Source organism: Monodelphis domestica, chromosome 1, assembly GCF_027887165.1.
Source record: "Monodelphis domestica isolate mMonDom1 chromosome 1, mMonDom1.pri, whole genome shotgun sequence".
Taxonomy (NCBI): domain Eukaryota; kingdom Metazoa; phylum Chordata; class Mammalia; order Didelphimorphia; family Didelphidae; genus Monodelphis; species Monodelphis domestica.
Genome location: NC_077227.1, coordinates 614,848,641 through 614,868,796, shown reverse-complemented (window position 1 = coordinate 614,868,796; position 20,156 = coordinate 614,848,641). Strand labels below are relative to the sequence as shown.

The window sequence follows — 20,156 nt, the reverse complement described above, 5'->3', positions numbered from 1 at the left end:
AAAGTAGGAAAAGAGAGAAAGTAGCTATGGTCAGGAGCTCCCAAAGAGCTTGCCAAAGACATGGATAGCCCTTGCTGAATATTCATGAACAGGCCTATGTGAAAGAAAGGGTGATGAGTCCCAACCTGGGCATCTTTGGCTTCTTTGACCTGGCCAGCTTCCAGGAGGGCCTCGATGGATTTAATTCTTTCTGTTAGCTGTACATTTTCTGAACTGGACTCCGACAGTTTTCCTTTGAGTTTATTCAACTCTTCAGACTTGCTTTTCACCTCTGTTTCTGAGGACTGTAATTTGGTACGCAGTTCTACAACAGAAAAAGTGAGGGGGAAAGGGAATAAATAAAGTAGGATAATCAAGAAATGATTCCCTGTCTGTTCTCTCCAGAATTTATGTATCTGCTACTATAATACCTCCCTGTTCTGCTAAGGTGGTAAAAGCATTAATAGCTTTAAATGGGAGTCTAAATACAACAATTTCTTGCATTTAGATAGTCTATAAAGGTTTACAAACTGTTTTTCATAGTTTAATTTGATCCTCATGAGAAACCTAGCAGGACAGGAGGTATTATAATCCCTAATTTAGAAATGAGGAAACCAAAGGAGAGGAAGGTGAATTACTTGTCCTGAATCATACACTAAGTGTCTTGAGGAAAGATTTCTTGAACCTACACTTTCCTTTTCTAACCTCTACACTAGGCTGCCTAATAAGAAAAAAATAATGATGATGATTTTGTTATTAACTGCTTAAAATTATAGCCAATGAGCAGACAGGGAAGAACATTAATCTTCCCCAAATTTTCCTCTGAAAAGAGATGGGATTAACTTTCATAATTTTAAGGGAAGGGGAAAAGGTTTCAAACTATTACTCCAATACTATAAAATTAGGTTGGTGATTGATTTGGTTTGAAAAGCATGGCCCAGGAAAATTTATTTCACTTTGGCAAATTCTAATTCATATGAGTACAAACTAGGATGATATGACTTTTACTGGGAGTATTACCCCTTTCCCCCAAAGTCTTTATATTCCTAATACTCTGCAGCTCTAACCACTCTTCCATCTTCATCCACTACACAAAGCAGAGGCTGAGCTGATGAAATTATACAAAATATGGGCTTTGCAACCCCTAGGGAAATGGTGGTATGAAAAATGCATATCAGGAAAGCAGAAACCTAATTAAGTCTATATATTTGTGAATTTTTCACTAGTTCATGAGATGTCTCAAGGTGTGACCTGGAAAAATGTTCATTTTCTGAAATTAAGTTTAATGAATATGTTTAGGTTAACTGGACATATATTTGAGCTATGCCCCTTCTTTATTTTCCACAAATTAAGTGATATTTTCCCATCAACTTCCTGTACCATCTCGGGAAAGAATTCTCATTCAAAGCCATTTTACCAGAGTTCATGCAGCTGCCTGCTGGATGGGCCTGGGGTAGTTCCAAAATATTATTTCATTAGATCTGGAAGGGGCTTTTGGAGTCCCCTAATATAATACCTATATTTTACTGATATGTAAAAAGCCCTGGATCTAGAAGCAGAGGACATTGATCCTCAGCTGAAAAATGAGCGTGTTGGACTTGATGGCTTTTGAGGTCTCCCCAGTTCTAATATATGATTCTATGAAACAGAAGGTTACAGAGGTAAAAAGGGAATTGCCTAAAATCATAGGGACAGCAGGTGACAAAATTCGAAACCCAGAGGTTCTTCAGCCAAGTCCAATTCCTTCCTCTCTTTTCCCACTACCCTTAGACTTTTTCCAACACTCAGGCTAGTGATCCTGTAATTCTTTGACTTTAGAATGAACAATTCTTTCTCTCTTCCAATTAGAGACAGAGCCAAGAAGTGACAATAGGAATTGTGTACATATTCATGAACAGTCATGGCCACACCTAAACTCTAGGGATTCATTTTTCTCACTCATGATACATTTCAAAACCAGTTGGGGAAGGAGTTTACATCAAAAAAGAGGTTGGCTAGAACTAGAATGAGGGAACATAGATGTGCCTTTGGCACAAATTCATGGAGGGAAAAGCTTGAAGGGTTTTGTTAACTAGCAGAAGACACTGGCATCTCTAATCTTTGGGAAAATGGTAGCCAGCTTGGTTTGCCTTTGCTATTCAGGTTTACCTAACACATAAGGAGAAGGAGGTAACAGAATTATCTAACCAGCAATATTCTGCCTATCTCCTTTTGCTTTCTCCAAGTCAGCCAAAAGGTTTTTGTTGCTGGATTGTGATTTACGAAGCTCTCCGCTCACTTCATCCAGTCTCTTCTGGAGGGAGTCTTCTTTTTCTTTTTGAGAAACCTGGAAGAGAGGGGGTGGGGGGTAAAATGTTAAATTCTCAAACTAAGAAAAGGATGCAATATGATTTTCTTGCTTGACCCCAGAACCCACTAAAAAAAATTGCGTGGCATCTCTAGTTTCCTCAAGAGGTATCTTTGGAATCATATCTTGAAATTTATACCCCTTAGCCAAGGGGGTTAAGTACAGAACGCAAAGAAGTCAAAGTAATTGTTTGAATAAACTTTTTTGAATAAACTGAAAGATACTTTCATTACTGATGTTCTGAGTTGCTGCCAAATCTTTTTTACCCATTCAAAGCTAACTTATGTGAAGATGGGATTAACTCCCCCTGCCCACTTTTAGATTTAGTCACCAGAAGTGTTTAGACCCCCATGTTTCCTTAAGTGAGGGGTGGTCCACAACCCACATGCTAAACTGGGCGACAACTTAGAAATGACTGACTGCCCCCTGGGCAGGCCTAAGAAAATTCTAAAACTGTGATTGGTCCACATAAAGTGGAAGAAAGGCACAGGAAGTGACACAAAGAAAGGTCTTTAAAAGTAGTTGCAACTTTTTGTGATGAGCACTTTCTCCTTTGAACTTGGCCTTGGAGGAGCTCCAGCTTAGGACCTCAGACTGATTCAGGTAAGACTGTTCTTGGATCTTCTCTTTGGACTATCACATGGGTGAGTGAAAAGGCTGACTCCTTTCTTGGTTCCTGAAGGGACTAGCTTCTAGAAAGGCCTCCTGTCTTGGAGGAAGCCTCATAGCTAGAACCCTTTCTTTTATTCAGCACCAGTCCCTCCAATCTATGATCCTCTGGTGGAGTTAATGAGCCCTGCCCGATTCGAACCAGGTCACAGTAATTATCTAGCATGATAGGATAGATACCTTCTCTATCATTTCTCTACTTTCACTCATTCCCTCTACTTTATAAATACTGCTATAAAGTCATTTTGACTTGAGATATATTAATTTTGGCAACCACATGATTATGTATTTAGTCCAACCATAATTTTTTAACCGTTACACTTTAAATAGAACATTTGATCAGTGAGCAAATCAATATTAGAACCTTTAGAGTAAGAGGATAGTCATTCTCTTGGTTAGAAATGCTCAGAAGAAATAAGGAGACTATAAAAGAATTTCTTCCTTCTCTCTGTGAGCTCAAGTCATAAGTCTAGGCAAGCTCCATCTCAGATATCTGGAAGATGTTGATTGATAGCCACTCTCAGTCAACTTTGAAAGACTGCTTGAGAACAGCACTGCAGGCTTAAAGGAGTAGGGAAAAATGCCCTTATTTGTAGACAGATGAACAGATAGATGTGGTAAGTTTGACTTCGAATCTGGTATTATTCAAACTGACTATTTTAAAGAGATGGTTTGGGACACACTAAATCTATTCCCTCCCCCAGGGAAAGAGGAGGGACATGCAGACAAATGTAGCAAAAATGATTGAGGAATGACTAAGTAGTTGTATACAAAGAAATGTTACTAATCTGTGAGTTCTTCCTTACCCAGCTTACTTGTATACTTGTAACAAGAGTAGTACTGGTCCTAACCAATATAGGGCACTAGAAATCAGCTGCTGCTTGTGGTCAGGGTTGCTTTCCTGGGACCATTAAATTTACTGATGCTTCATTTCTTAGTTTCTTCTAGAATCAAATATGAACTTGTCTGACATTTGAAATCCTGTGGTTCTCTTTACATTTTCTGTTTAAGCTAAACTAGTCTGCTTGTATCTCTTGCCTGCATGCCTCAAATGCACTTCTGCCTCTTAGAATCCCATGACCCTCCATCCCTTCAAGATTCAACAGAAGTGCCAACTCATTCAAGAGGTCTTACCTAATTCCCCCACTTAGTTCCTTCCCCTCCCAAATCACTTTAAATTTATTTTGTTGGAATTTTGTTCTCTGTATTCATATTGCTTTTTCCCAGTAGAAGGTAAACTTACTGACTGCAAGAAACTGTTCAATTTTTGTCTATTTAGTCTCAGTGCTTAGAACAAGCACTTAAGGGATCTAGATAGAACTGTTAAGCCTTGAGAAGTTTTACAACAGTAAAATAACTCAGTGGGTCAGGCATGTGAGAGGAGAGGTCTGCTAGCTAATGAAGAAACCCTCATGTTTCCAAAGCTTCTGTTAAAATATGGCATGTGTAATGATGGGTTGAACACATACACAACACCTGCTTTCTTCTCACTAGGTTCCATAATGTTGCCAGTCAGAGAGAGAGTCAAGTTTCAGAGCCTTCTTCCCTCCAAGAGATATACATTCTTGCCAGGAAGGAAGAAAGCATATATAATATGATGAAAACTTAAAACACCAGCCATTGAGTTCACATCCATTCAGATTCCAAGGAAGTTTAAGTCTCCAAAGTAAGAAGCCTTAATTAGGGAAAGATGGTTCCCAAATAGGAAAAGCAAAAGATTTACATTCAAATAGCCAAAGGGATGATTCCTGAAATTAGTACCCTAAGCTACTGAAGACATATCTATGCCCACAGGATAAACAATTCCAACCTCAGATTTCCATACAGGGAGGAGAAAATGCAAACCACCAGAAATAAGAGACAATAACAAATTACTCTTCCCTTTGGGGAAAAAAATGGAAGAAAAAAAATAGACATGTCACAGAATATTAGAGCTGGAAGAAATCTTAATCAAACCCTCTCATTTTGCAGATAGGGAAACTGATGTCCAGGGAGGTTAAGTGAATTGTCCAAAGACATTCAGCTAATTATTGGGTAGAACTAGACCTAGAACATAAGTTTCCTAAATCCTGGGGTCCATTGATCTCCTAACTACACCTACCTGCTATGAACATGTTCCTTCACTCATGCAATGACAACCCACATAAACAGGACCAAAAGTACCTCAAATAATAATTTCCTTTATATCCAAAAATCCAGACAAAAAAAACCTGGCATAACATGAAGATTTTCTCTATACCCCTGAATATTGTTAGTTTTTATTGCCAAGTGGCTTCTGCTTTTTGGACACAAGCCTTTAGAAGGGAAGCATTCTGACTGATTTGGATGAGAAGTGTTTGACATTGTTATCCTCATTTTTACAAACTGCCAGATGTATAAAAGCCTCTTCTGAGTGGGAAAAGGACTGTACTTTGAGACAATTTTCTGCAACAAAAACAGAAACTTCCAGGGATTACACAGTGGGTGAAAATAAGCAGGTTCTTCAAATAAGTGGCCATGCCTCCACAGCCAATTAGAGCCCAGTAAGAACTTGAGCCTAAGCAGGTCTATCAAGGTTCCACACATAAAAAGAAGTTGCTAGTTTTTTATGCTCGTCTGTTAACATTGTCCAGCTATGTCATCAGCAAATATATGCACTTCATTCATCACAAAGGAGAAGAGCTGAGCTAGGGTGGACAGATCAGCTCAAACCCAAAAAATTTCCTAGAAAAAAGTCTATGGGCCCATAGGCAAACAGGTCCCACCATCTCTCCTTACCACACACTGAGCACAGCCCCAAAGGAGGGACCAGATCAATGTCTCACCTGTAGCTGCTGGACCTGTTTTTCCAAGGTTGCAGCTTTGATCTCTAGGCTCTTCTTCTGTTGTTCTTCCTGCTGCACGGCTTCAGACTTTTCAGCCACTTCTTTTGTGAGCTTACTGCACTCTTGCCTTAGCTTTGCAAGTTCTGTGTTCTGCCTAAAAAACAATTATGGCTTTAGGACAGATTGAGAGCTCAGGGAGTTGTTCTAAGCTAACCTACTTGAAACCCCATGGCTAATGAGAACAGATCCCCCCTCCCCCCATCAACAAGAAAACAGAATTCCAGGGAAGCATGAAAGGCTTGGTTGGAAAATGCAAAGTGATTCACAACTAACTCTGCCTCTCATGATTTTTCTTCAGGATTCTGACAAGCTCAGGAAATGAATATTCCTATAATGAAATACTACTCTGCTATATGGGGGACAGTTAGAGAAAGACCTGAAGAGACTTATAAGAACTGTTTCAGAGTAAAGTGACAAAACCAGGAGAATAATTTCTACAACTTTGCCATTGTAAAAACAAACAACTCTGAAGCTATAAAAACTGTGATCAATGCAATAACTAACCAGGATTCAAGTGATGGACTCAAAGAGTATAGAATGAGACATATATGTTTTTGGACATGGCCAATACAGGAATTTTTCTGCTTAACTATGCATGTTTTATAACAAGGGGTTTTCCTCTTTCAATGGGGAGAGGGAGAAGGAATCAAATTTTGTTCACTAAAAAAAGTTAATTAAAAAAAAGTGAAAAGTTATGAGCCAGATAACCCCTCTGTTTTAGGAAATTTACAAAAGCTAATTCTCTCAAGAGGCATGTACCACTTTAAAGAGAATGCAATTCAAAGGCTACAATAATGTAACGGAAAACATTAGAAGACATAAGAATTCAGATCAATACAATGATTGCTCTTTTTTTTTTTACCTTTACTTTCCATCTTGGAATACTGTGTATTAGCTCTCTTCTTTTTTTAAAAATAAAACCCTTACCTTCCATCTTAGAATCAATACCATGTATTGGTTCCAAGGCAGAACAGTGGTAAGGGTTACACAATGGGGGTTAAGTGACTTGCCCAGGGTCACACAGCTGGGAAGTGTCTGAGACCAGATTTGAACCTAGGACCTCCCATCACTAGGCCTGGCTCTCAATCCACTGAGACACCCAGCTGCCCCCTTCAATGATTGCTCTTGATTGACAAATACCTCACACTTCTCAATAGAAAGGTAGTGGTCCATAGGTAAAGAATGAAACTTATTCTTTATCAGACACAGTAGATGATGGGTCAAATGTCACATTTGCTTTATCCAATTACATTTTTTTTTAATTTATAAGAAGGGTTTCATTAGGAGGTAATTAAGAAGTAACAATGATGTTTTAAAAAGAGTAAATGTAATAGAAAACCAAAAAGCAAAAATTGATAAAGCTTTTTTAAAGTTAAATTTTAAAATATATTTTTCATGATAAACAATATATTTTAGAATTTTCTAGTTTAAGAGAAAAAAATAAAACTTTTAACCCTAGGAAACTCAAAATAAAAAATGAATTTATGTTCATCGATAAGGCTCAATTCTATGAGAGCTGTTGCTGGAAGTTTATAGAGAAGATTAAAAAAACCCATCTTTTCATGTCTCCTCTCAGTGCAAACAAGCCCTGCAATCAGGAACAAACTTTCCTGAATTATAAAGCATTTAGGCATTAGTGCAGAATGTACTTTGTTAATTCACATTTCCTACGTCCTCAGCTAATTTTTGAGCTGAAGAAAAGGGAACTAATGAAGAGTCTTATAAAATACTCATAGACTGATAGAACTTGAAAGCTGGAAGAAAACTTAATTATCTGTGTTCAATCCTCTCATTTCCAGATAGGGAGAGGGGGAGAACTGGGAAAAAGGGAAGGGGATAAAGTCCAAAAAGAGAACTGTACAAAGTAGCAGGGCCGGATTTGGAAACCAAATCTTCCAACTCCAGGGCCGAAGTTCTTTCCATTAAACCATGCTGCCTCCCAAAGAGGTACCCAAACTATCTTTGCAACATAAAGTTTCCAGGAAAACAAACAAAAGTTATTTTAAATATATGTGTATATAATTATCACTATATATATATTTAAAGGAATTCATGGACCCTAGGTTAAGGAACCACACTGAGTCAGATGCCTTACAGAGGAAAAAAAAAACTGCTTGGAAAGTTACAACTTCTTGCATGTTAAAAAGCAATGATTGATTACCTACAAAGAAAGATGAAAATGGGACCATCTAAAGCTGGTGATTATGCAAGAAAACCATAAAGCTTATATTAATTAGAAGTCCAGACCCCCTATAACATTAACTATGACTTGAAAAGTTGCTTAACCAATTTAGAACTATTCCCCCCCCACCCCCGTTTTCGCATCCACATTGACCCATTCAGAATCTTGAACCCTAGAGACTACATTTCCCACAATCCCCTTTTCCCTTTTCCTGTCATGTATCATGGGTTAATTTTGTATTTAGTTTCGGTTTTTGAGCACATCCTGCTCTCTGTCCAATTTCCCCCTTTTTGCTCCAAGTTGATTTTTAATAAATAGCATTAAAATAACACTTGGAATATCAAATTATTAATTCTAATCTTTACACCTGGTAGTATCAATACTAGGCCTTTGCCCCCAAAGAGAAAAGACTCATATTTAAAAAAATATTTAAAGCAGTTTTTTGGTGGTCAAAATAACTGGAATCTAAGTGAAAGGGTTCCTCATTTGGAAAATAACCAAACAAATTATGTAATATGAATGTAATGGAATACCACTGACAACATGATGAAGGGGACAGTTTTAGAGAAACCTAGGAAGACCACTATGAGTTAATGTAGAATAAAATGAACAGGACCAAGAATTTATAAAATAACAAAATTATATAGAAAAACATCTTTGAAAGACTTAAGAACTCTGACCCACAATGACCAATCCCAATTTCAAGAGTGATAATGAAACATACTATTCACAAGATGGGCACCTAATAAAATGCTATTCATGGTGTAGAAGAGAAAAAGATTGAGAGTCCAGATTTTAGTCCACAGAAAATGGCATTATCCTCTAGCCTTCATTTGTAATAATCAGGAGCCAGAATTTGAATGCTGGACTTGTAGGGGCAGAAATAGAAAAACTGCCTCCTCTATATTATTCAAATCCACAGAAACATAACTCACTCCTCACAAGGGAAAGCATTCCTTTTTCACAGAGTTCAGGAATTCTTAATCTGGGGTCCAAAGACCCATAGATTTTAGGGTGTCACTGAACTGATAGGGAAAAAGATATCTTTGTTTTCACTATTCTCTAAATTAAATTTAACATATGCTACAATTACAAATTTTTAAAAAATACTGTTCTGAAAAGGAGTCAATAGCTGTCACAAGCTGTCAAAGAGGGCCATGACAATAAGGCATGGGCTATTCAGCAAATGTGTTCAAATTTCTATTTCTTATCAGTGAATATTAAAGCTTACTTGCTCTCAGTCTGACTGGTTGCTTGATTCAAAGCATCCCTCAGAATTGAGTTCTCTTGCTGTAAACGAGCCAACTGAGTATTTGGTCCATTCTCCAACTGCTCTTGAAGACTTCGAATCTGAAAATGAATTTTAGAGTATAGAAGAATATCAATCAAGAATGCCTTAAGATCCTGGAGGACACAGACTCCCAAACCCACACCAAAACTTGCTTTCTGCATTATGGAGTCTAGGGCTACAGCATATAGTTCTCTTCTGAAAAGTCACTAACTAACTAGACTTTTAAAAAAATCTATTTCAAATTCCTCCTGGTTTCTAAATTTCTACACCACAGCTCTCTCAGATTGTTTAAAAAGATTCAGGCTACAGCTTCAAAAATATTCTCTTGCTTCACTTCTGTGTAGTCACACAGTTTGAAATTTATTTTATAAAATGAAACAAATTACCACGAACCAAAAAACCTCTTATTGATCAAGAGGAAGACAGGTTTCCCTTTCCTTCTCCTGACCCATTACCACTTTTCAAGAGATCAAGCTAAAAGAAAATATCTGTGGCTCATGGTGAAAAATCAGTAGCAAGTCACGGAATATAACAAATAAGATTTTCTGCCCTTCCTTCTCAGCTCATTTCCTAAAATAAACAGCTTTAACAATTCCTGAACTGAGAGAAACACCCTTGAACCTCACCTTTTCTCCACAAAGATCTTAATGCTTTCCATTTTCCAAAGCCCTTACATATCCATTACCTCAACAGATTCTGTCTACAACACTATGTAGGAGAAGAATGGCAGCGATTACTGTCCTTATTTTTGAAAGTATGGAACTAGCTCAAAGATATTCAATGATTGGTTCAAGGTCACAAAGCAAGTAAATGACAGGGCCAAGACAAGTAGAGCCTGGTCCCCTGATGCTTTACATTTTTTGATAATGCCCAATGCAACAGTTCCACCTTCTTTTATAAGAGTTTTTAGATCCTATATTCCTGTAGCCCCTCTTTTCCTGTTCTCCCTCTGTGGTTTATATGACGATCCCCTGAAAAGAATTCAATCATCCCCACACCCCATGTGACTTCCTCTGTCAGAAGTGACCCTGGTGCTTGAGGTATAATGAAAACCATCCAGCAGAAATGGATTTCTGGTTGTAGTCCAAACCCAGAGTCAGACTCATGCTCCCCAGGGTCCAATGCTCTATGCCCTGCAGCCTGCAGGATGACAAACGCCTCACCTTCCCCTGCAGCTGCTGCACTTCATTCACGTGGTCCCGGTAGCTAGCTTTCATGCGGGCTTGCACAGCCACGATCTCTTGCTCCCTGGCCAAGAGCTGTTTTTTCACGTTGGCTTCCCCAGCGGCTGCCTTTGACTTCTCAGAGGCAAGCTCCTAGAGAAAGGGGGGAAGGGAAGGACAGGGGTTTAGTTCCTGTTAAAGCCGGAAGATACTTATCAGACAGGACCCAAGAGCATCTCTAAATTGATGACATAAGTGCTGCATCACGGAGAGCCTGGGAGGTCACATCAGCCTAAACTGTTCTAAGAATCCTCACATGTGCTTAATTCTACCATGTAACTAAGTTTAGACCCCAGTGTGGGATTCTGAGGAAAACACAAACAGCAAAGCAATTCTGTGCTTACATGGGGGAAATTCTCATGTAGAAAGCTAGGATTATTACTTGGCAATAGTAAGAAAGAGGAGAACACAAGGATGGGAGAGTCAAGGTAAAAGCTGTATCAAATCATTCTCATCCTGACCTATGGGTCAAGAGGCTTAGATCAAGAGGACGTTTTAAATCACTCTGGTTCAATTCTACAAAAATCCCAGAGCTTGCTATTCAAACTTCTCTTAAATTTCCACTATTATGTGGAAGACAGTAAGCTTTACTGTGCATAAGGAGAGCAGATAGATACCCTACCTTGTCACCCACACAAAAGCTAAGCACCAGGAATCAGAAGGACAGCAGAAGTGCTAGCTCTCATATTGGGTCTCCCAGGTTAACTTCAGGGTCATGATCTCCTTTTTTTTTTTTAAACCTTACCTTCCATCTTAGAAAATACTGGGTATTGATTCTAAGGCAGAAGAGTGGTAAGGGCTAGGCAATGGGAGTTAAGTGACTTGCCCAGGGGAACAGCTAGGAAATGTCTGATGCCAGATTTGAACCCAGGATCTCCTGTCTCTGGGTCTGATTCTCAATCCACTGAGCCACCCAGCTGCCCCGCCCCTTCACAAACTTTCTTGTTCAAACCTCCACTCTCCATCTATTCTCACTCTCCTTAGAGCACACACATATTAGATCCTAGATCTCCCAAACCAAAGTAATCTTACAAATCTTTTTCTACCCAGGGGCATGATTCACTTGGTTTTCAGATGAGAGCAAACCAAAGGACTAAAGGCTTTTTCCAAAGCAGAAGAGAAGGTAGGCATGAAGACCTAGAAGGAAGCAAGGTCATTATTGACCAAAGTGGCCACTGGATGCCACTGTTGTTCTACATGGGGCAACTAGAGGACAAAATAAGCCCCGTGTTATAAGAACTAAAGACGACTTAGTTGGTCAATAGATAAACTCCTAGACATCTTTCTTCACTCACTGACCTCAACACCTATTTCTACAGAATGTTAAAAAACTTTTTGACTCTGGCCTAGAATCTGTCAAATGTCAAGTTTAATAATTCATTTCTCAGATTTTTATTGAGCTAAGTAATAGTGGGAAGAAATAGCATTTATAGCTTGGCATAGCCTAGGAAATAAAATAAATAAATAATATGCACAATAAAGTCACAATAGAGAAATTTGGGATCCAAAAACACAAAGCAAGCACTCCTGCTGAGAGATGTATAGAATGGGGACTGGGGGGAAGGGGAAAAGAGAAAGAGTTACCCATATCTCCCCAAATCTACCTAGTTTAGAATCTGATGCTCTCACTAGTCTCCTATCCAATCAAGAAGAAAAATAACAATTCTTTTTTTTTGGGGGGGGGGGGGTAAGAAATAACCATTCTTGATCCCCGAGGAACAGGAAGCAAACTGTCACACACGGTGCTAAAGTCACCTCTGATGGGGCTTCCCCTCTTTTTGGACAGGAAATGGAAAAAATTACAACCTCAGAAGAACTCAAAGATTCCATTATACTGGAATTCATTGTATGTATGTGCATGTGTACCATAAATATACATATACATCGTATGTATTCACCTTAATTCTTTGAAAGGAAATTCTTTTTAAACACCTTACTTTTCTCTTAGAAACAACTCTTAAGAGAGAAGGGCAAGCCAGGGATAAGTAAATGAGGTTAAGTGATTTGCCACAGTTTTACTGTTAGAATGTATCTGAGCCCAAATCTGAACTCAGGTAATCCTGACTACTCTACCACTTAGTTGCCCCAAGGAAATACCACAAAGGACTACCAGACACCTCAGCAGCACATGTGTGTGGCAGGTATTCTGTATCTTACTAACTGCTCTCCTCTAGAGCACCAGTGGGCCCCAGTCAATTGCATATACTCAGTCCTTATATGTATTAGCTTTATATATCTATGTCTATGGGTCATCAAAACCCACCACCACTCCCTTGCTAACCTCTGATGGTGACACTCTCATAAAAGATAAAAAAAGCATCAGCAACAGGTAGAAAGAACACTTCAGTCAGCTTCTCAACTGACCCTCTTCAGTCGACCAAAGCACCCTTGACCAGATCCCCCCAAAACCACTCCATTGAACAACGTGACGTCCCTCCTTCAATAGAGGAAATCCAAAAAGCCATTAAACAAATGAGTGCAGGCAAGGCACCCGGTAAAGACGGGATCCCAACCGAGGTGTACAAGGCCTTAAATGGAAAGGTGCTCGAGGCATTCCACATAGTGCTGACCAGCATATGGGAAGAGGAAGACATGCCCCCAGAACTCAGAGATGCCTCCATCGTAGCCCTATACAAGAACAAAGGCACAGGAGCAGCCTGAGACAGCTACAGAGGCATCTCACTACTCTCCACTGCTGGAAAGATCCTCGCCCGTGTTATACTCGACTCCTGTCATCTGTCTCAGAGCAGAATCTGCCTGAATCACAATGTGGCTTCCAACCAGATCGCAGCACCATCGACATGGTCTTCATGGTGAGGCAAATGCAGGAAAAATGCCTTAAGCAGAACCTGAGTCTCTACATTGTCTTCATAGACCTGACAAAGGCGTTCAACACAGTGAACAGGGACACATTGTGGGTGATCCTCAGCAAGCTCGGTTGCCCAGCAAAATTTGTCAAACTGATCCAGCTCTTTCATGTCAACATGACAGGGGAAGTCCTATCTGGTGGAGAGACTTCTGATCACTTCAACATCTCCAATGGCGTGAAACAAGGCTAGTGTCCTCGCTCCAGTACTATTCAACCTATTTTTCACCCAAGTATTACGACATGCTGTGATGGATCTAGACCTGGGCGTCTACATCAAATACCGACTGGATGGCTCACTATTTGACCTTCGCCGCCTGATTGCAAAAACAAAGACAGCAGACTCATCCTGGAAGCTCTCTTCGCAGATGACTGTGCTCTCATGGCCCACCAAGAAAATAATTTCCAAACCATTGTGGACAGGTTCTCTACTGCAACAAAACTATTTGGCCTGACTATCAGCCTCAGCAAAACAGAGGTGCTGTTCCAACCTGCACCAGGGAGGCCAACTAACCAGCCGTGCATTACAATCGACGGCACGCAGCTTTCTAACGTCAACACTTTCAAGTACCTGGGCAGCACCATTGCTAATGACAGGTCCCTAGACCATGAGATTAATGCCAGGATCCAAAAGGCCAGCCAGACACTCGGGCAGCTGCGCTCCAAAGTCCTCCAACACAGCGGTGTAAGCACTGCGACGAAGCTCAAAGTGTACAACGCAGTGGTCCTCAGCTCGCTCCTGTACGGTTGTGAGACATGGACACTGTACCGGAAGCACATGAAACAGCTGGAGCAATTCCACCAACGCTCTCTCTGGTCAATCATGAGGATCCGATGGCAGGACCGAATCACCAATCAGGAAGTCCTCGACACAGCCAACTCCACCAGCATCGAAGTCATGGTCCTCAAAACCCAGCTACGATGATCTGGACACGTCCTCCGCATGGACCCACAGCGAATACCAACACAGGTATTCTATGGTGAACTGTCAGCTGGACTCAGGAAACAAGGCCGACCAAAGAAAAGATTCAAGGATCAGCTAAAGTCCAACTTGAAGTGGGCTGGCATGACACCAAAGCAACTAGAACTCGCTGCCTCTGACAGAAGCAGCTGGCGAACCCATATTCACCATGCCGCCATCACCTTTGAAGATGAGCTACGTCGATGTCTTGCCGCTGCACGTGAACGCCGACACCAGACCACAATCGCACCTCCCATAACAACTGGCTTCCCAGGCCCCATGTGCCACACACTCTGCGCCTCAGTCTTTGGACTTCAAAGCCACATGAGGGTACACCGTAGATGAAACTGCACAAAGACAATCGTCATTCTCAGTCACCAAGAGACAACTACTATATCTATGCTATTGACACTTTTATATGTCCTTACTGTCTTCCCAAATATAACATAAGCTCTTTGCAGGAGGGATGATTTCGTTCTTGGTTACCCCCAGAGCCAAGACCAATGCCTGGCACATAGTGGAATGATGAAATCATGTCTCTCCTTGGAATTTAGTGGTGCATCCCAATGCCATCAACAGTCTTCAAAAGTTTACCAGATGCCAGCCTTATTTGGATTTATTTACTTAGTCCCCTTTGAATGTCTTTTCCAGAGGGCTATTAGATCTTAAGCTTTTTCTTAACTGTTGAATTCTATGCCAATCTGATTTGGCTGCAAAGGACTAATTCTCTGAGAGAGAGACAGAGAGAGGGGAGAGAGAGAGAGAGGGAAGAGGAGGGACCTTATTCTAGGTTGTGCCAAGGAGAATCTTCTAGCCAGCAGTTTAAGGGAGTTAGTAGAAAAAAAATACAAAGGAAGGGGGCCTTGCAGTCCCAGATCTCAAATTATATTACAAAGCAGCAGTCATCAAAACAATTTGGTACTGGCTAAGAGACAGAAAGGAGGATCAGTGGAATAGACTTGGGGCAAGTGACCTCAGCAAGACAATATATGATAAACCCAAAGATCTCAGCTTTTGGGTCAAAAATCCACTATTTGATAAAAACTGCTGGGAAAACTGTCAGACAGTGTGGGAGAGATTAGGATTAGATCAATACCTCACACCCTACACCAAGATAAATTCAAAATGAGTGACTGACATGAACATAAAGAAGGAAACTATAAGTAAATTAGGTAAAAACAGAATAGTATACATGTCAGACCTTTGGGAAGGGAAAGACTTTAAAACCAAGCAAGACATAGAAAGAGTCACAAAATGTAAAATAAATAATTTCGACTACATCAAATTAAAAAGCTTTTGTACAAACAAAACCAATATAACTAAAATCAGAAGGAAAGCAACAAATTGGGAAACAATCTTCATAAAAACCTCTGACAAAGGTTTAATTACTCAAATTTACAAAGAGCTAAATCAATTGTACAAAAAATCAAGCCATTCTCCAATTGATAAACGGGCAAGGGACATGAACAGGCAGTTCTCAGCCAAAGAAATCAAAACTATTAATAAGCATATGAAAAAGTGCTCTACATCTCATAATCAGAGAGATGCAAATGAAAACAACTCAGGTATCACCTCACACCTAGCAGATTGGCTAACATGACAGCTATGGAAAGTAATGAATGCTGGAGGGGATGCGGCAAAGTTGGGACATTAATGCATTGCTGGTGGAGTTGTGAACTGATCCAACCATTCTGGAGGGCAATTTGGAACTATGCCCAAAGGGCGATAAAAAGCTGTCTGCCCTTTGATCCAGCCATAGCACTGCTGGGTTTGTACCCCAAAGAAATAATAAGGAAAAAGACTTGTACAAGAATATTCATAGTTGCGCTCTTTGTGGTGGCCAAAAATTGGAAAACGAGAGGATGCCCTTCAATTGGGGAATGGCTGAACAAATTGTGGTATATGTTGGTGATGGAATACTATTGTGCTAAAAGGAATAATAAAGTGGAGGAATTCCACGGAGACTGGAACAACCTCCAGGAAGTTATGCAGAGCGAAAGGAGCAGAACCAGGAGAACATTGAACACAGAGACTAATACACTGTGGTACAATCGAAGGTGATGGACTCCTCCACTAGGGACAATACAATGTCTAAGAACAATCTGCAGGGATCTAAAAAACACTATCCACAAGCAGAGGATAAACTGTGGGAGTAAAAACACCAATGAAAAGCAACTGCTTGACTACAGGGGCTGAGAGGAAATGACTGAGGAGAGACTCTAAATGAACACTCTAGTGCAAATACCAACAACATGGAAATGGGTTTGAATCAAGAACACATGTGAAACCCAGTGGAATTGTGTGCCGGCTATGGGAGAAGTGGTGGGAGGGGGGCAGGGGGAGGAAAAGATAATGATCATTGTTTCCAATGAATAATGTTTGTAAATAACCAAATAAAATAATGTTTAAAAAGTAAAAAAAAAAAAGGAGTTAGTACTCAAAAGCAGGACACTAGTGAATCTATAGCCGGGTAAACCCAGAGCTAGGTTGGTTTGGTCTTAAATCAACAACCTTGGACCAGAGTTTGATTTTTTGTGTTTCCTTTAAGTCAGCAAGTAAGTACATTCATGCTTGCCACCAAAGGGTTTTAGATCTAGAAATTCCAAAAGAGCAGAGGAACAGCAACAGAGGGTTTATTAATTCAGAAGGCTAGCTCTGACATCATAAGGACCCTCCCCCCCACCCCACCCCCATCATGGGGATGACCTGAAAAACAGCATGTATTCCTCCATATCCAGAGCCTAACTTGGGAGGCCTTGGCCCTCCTAGATCTGAAAGTGGCTGTTCCTAGTGGCTTTACTGCTAGAGAGTATGTATGAGCAGCCTAATAATTTCTTAGTCCTGATGCCTAAGGAAAAGCTGCTGCTTTGCTCTGCATTTTATTGGAATTACAAGTCTTTTAGTGCTGTTCACAAACAGTGTTGGATATACTCTGGACTTGCATTTCTTATTCTCTCTTTTCTCTCACCCCCACCTTCTACTGACAGTTAATTTTAAAATACTTAGAGATTCAAAAACAAGTTTTTAGAAACCAAGAGTCTGAAGTCTGATGACTTCTAATGCATAATAAGAATCTTCTTAACTCAAACCTTTGGTTTAAATTTCTCTGATTTTATTTTTTCCATAAGTAAAGAAGAGAAGAGGAAACAAAGGCAGGCTTTGGCAGATAATTATCTGCAGTAGTCCATTATCTCCTCTGTTGCACAACTAAAAGGGAGAAGGATAAAAGAGTCCTATGTTTGTCTGTTGATTCTACAAAATAAACTTGACTCAGTAGAGCCCCTTATTCAGGTTCTCTTCCAAAAAGAGTTAGACATATAAGATTCCTCCACAGAGCCAACCAAAGAGAAAGCTTTGTTAAATGATCCTTTCTGACTAATAAGGCATAGAGGGGGAGGCCTATACTAGACAAAGATGCCAAACAGTCTTGTGATGTTCCTATAAATGGCAAGATCCTCCTTAAGACTATTATCAATGAACCAATAACCAAAACTGGCGGAGGGAGTCATTTTTGGTATGAAAGGGGAAAATTATAGATATAGGCCTCAGGATCATAGATTTAGAGTGAAAATATATCTCCAAGGTCATCCCATGTAGACTAATCACCTCAATTTGGGGAGGCCATGAATAATTAAATAATCTGCTTATTATCTCACAAGTCAAAGTAGAAGTCAAGACTTGAACCCAAGTCCTTGTTCCCTAAATCTAGCTGCCTCTTGAGAGCATCATATGAAGAATTACTATGAGATAAAACATAAGTACTTACTACAAACCCAAATATTTCTTCTCCCAAACAATTCTCTCTATGAAAAAAGAAATTATAACCTCAGAGCTTAACACTTTATCTGAAGTGTGACTATCACTTAATACTTTATATAAACCATGGCAGCACAGTGACTGAGTGTAACATTTTTGTATTTCAGAGGAGGCACTGGGGAATCCAAGAGTAAAGCATGAAGAAGTACTAACTGGATTCTTGGCCAAGATACAGGCTATAGTTCTCTTCAGCAATGTTATCTTTTCAAACCTAAACAACAGCAGCAATAATACCTGTCTATGCAAACTCATATGACCTTACTACATCACTGAGAAATATAGGAAATGTTCATAAAAACTAAAAATACTAGTTCTACATTTCTTCAGGCCACTATTGATCATCAACATAATCAATGCTATTATAACAGAAGAAGAAATAGTAAGTATTCTAGAGCTGGTAAAAAAATTTTTATAGAGTTTTTATAGGACCATAGATTTAGAACTAGAAAGAAAAAGGCCACAGAATCACAGAACCTTGGAGACCACCTAGTCCAAGCTATACCTAAATAAGAATTCTCTTAACATCCTCAAGAAGTGTTTTATGTAGCCTTTTCCCTAAAGACCTGCAGTAAGGGAGTGTCTACCATCTCCTGATGCAGTTGATTCCTCTTTGGAATAGTGACAATTGTTTAGAAGTGCCCTTTGCTTCTATATCAGGATTATTGCAGAACAAGTCTAATTCCCCTTTCAAGTGATGATAACCCTTCAAACACTTAAAACCAGTTAACATGTCTACCTGTGTCCCCCTATTCCCTTATTCTCTTCTATACACTAAACATCACCAGTTAGGATAATCTTTTCATTATCCTTGTTGCAGATCATCCTTCCCAATAATGGAAAGAAGACATGAAAAGGTATTAATAAGTGGTTATTTTCTTAAGCACTATGCACTGGCGGGAACAAACAGAAAACAGTATGTTGATCCCTATTCTCAAGCAGCTCATAATTTAATTGGTGGTGATAACAAGCAAAAGAAAGGGGAGCTACAGGGATAGAAGCCCTAAGAGTTCACCTTTAGGGCAGATGGTAAAGTCCAGAGGTCCTTAGCTTATGTAAATATATCAGATAACTGAGTCAGGGAGCTTTAGAATATAGAAGGGCCAAAGGAGACAACAGCATTTCAGAAGGAATAAAGTTGTGGATTTTATTAAGTTAAAATTGTGGACAAGTTATCCAAGTTGTGAGAGCAGTAAAGGATGCTACCAGTGGTGTTAGGTATTCCTACTGCCTATCAGGCTTGTGGCTGGAAGAGAGAGAGAAGGAGGATTGAGACTGTGTATATTTTTTGACTCAGTAAAACCACTTTTCCCAAGGTGATCAGGAAAAAAGGAAAAGAACCTATTATGCTCTAAAATATTTATAATATCTCTCTGTGGTGGAAAAGAACTAGAAATTGAAGAGATGCCCATCAATTGGGGAATGGCTAAACAAGTTGTAATATATGATCCTGATGGAATACTACTGCACCATGAGAAATGAGAAGCAGGTTTATTAAAAAAGAAAACATGGAAAGACCTACATGAAATTATGAAAAGTTAAACAAGTAGAACCAAGAGAACATTATATAGAGCTGTGTTAGAAACCTATCGCACACGTGCTAGAAGGTGGCAGAGGGAACTGCTTCCATCCCCTCCACGTGCACCTGAGGACATTTTTCATATGATCCACCTCTCTGTCCAGCAGTCCAACAGGAGAGTTTCCTCCCTCATCTGGGCCAGGGAAAGGTGTGTGTGTGTGGGGGGGGGGGGGGGGAGGGGGGGGGAGAAGGTGTTTACTTGCAGCTTGAGGGTTGCAGTTTGGGCACTTGGTCTCTAAAGGTTTGCCATCACTGATATAGAGCAACAGAAACACTGTTTGAAGAATGACTTGTGCGTGTCCGCCTCTAGAGAAAGAACTGTAACAATTAAAATTGGTTTTGCCAATAAGTAAGGGTAAAAATGGGTTTGAAAAATATGAGT

General features: G+C 39.9%; 1 protein-coding gene and 1 long non-coding RNA gene across 2 annotated transcripts in view; one reads left to right on the top strand and one right to left on the bottom strand.

Moving 5' to 3' along the window:
- Positions 1 to 20,156, bottom strand: part of RRBP1 (ribosome binding protein 1) — a 131,477-nt gene that overhangs the window by 21,261 nt on the left and 90,060 nt on the right. The window contains 5 exon segments of the mRNA XM_056813857.1: positions 126 to 304; positions 2,167 to 2,305; positions 5,800 to 5,953; positions 9,273 to 9,391; positions 10,496 to 10,648. Of these exon segments, the coding sequence (XP_056669835.1) occupies positions 126 to 304; positions 2,167 to 2,305; positions 5,800 to 5,953; positions 9,273 to 9,391; positions 10,496 to 10,648 (744 nt within the window).
- On the top strand, positions 10,858 to 18,558 carry LOC107650578 (uncharacterized). Its single transcript, XR_001626116.2, has 3 exons — positions 10,858 to 10,983; positions 11,606 to 11,678; positions 18,306 to 18,558. It is a non-coding gene; the product is annotated as an uncharacterized LOC107650578 (long non-coding RNA).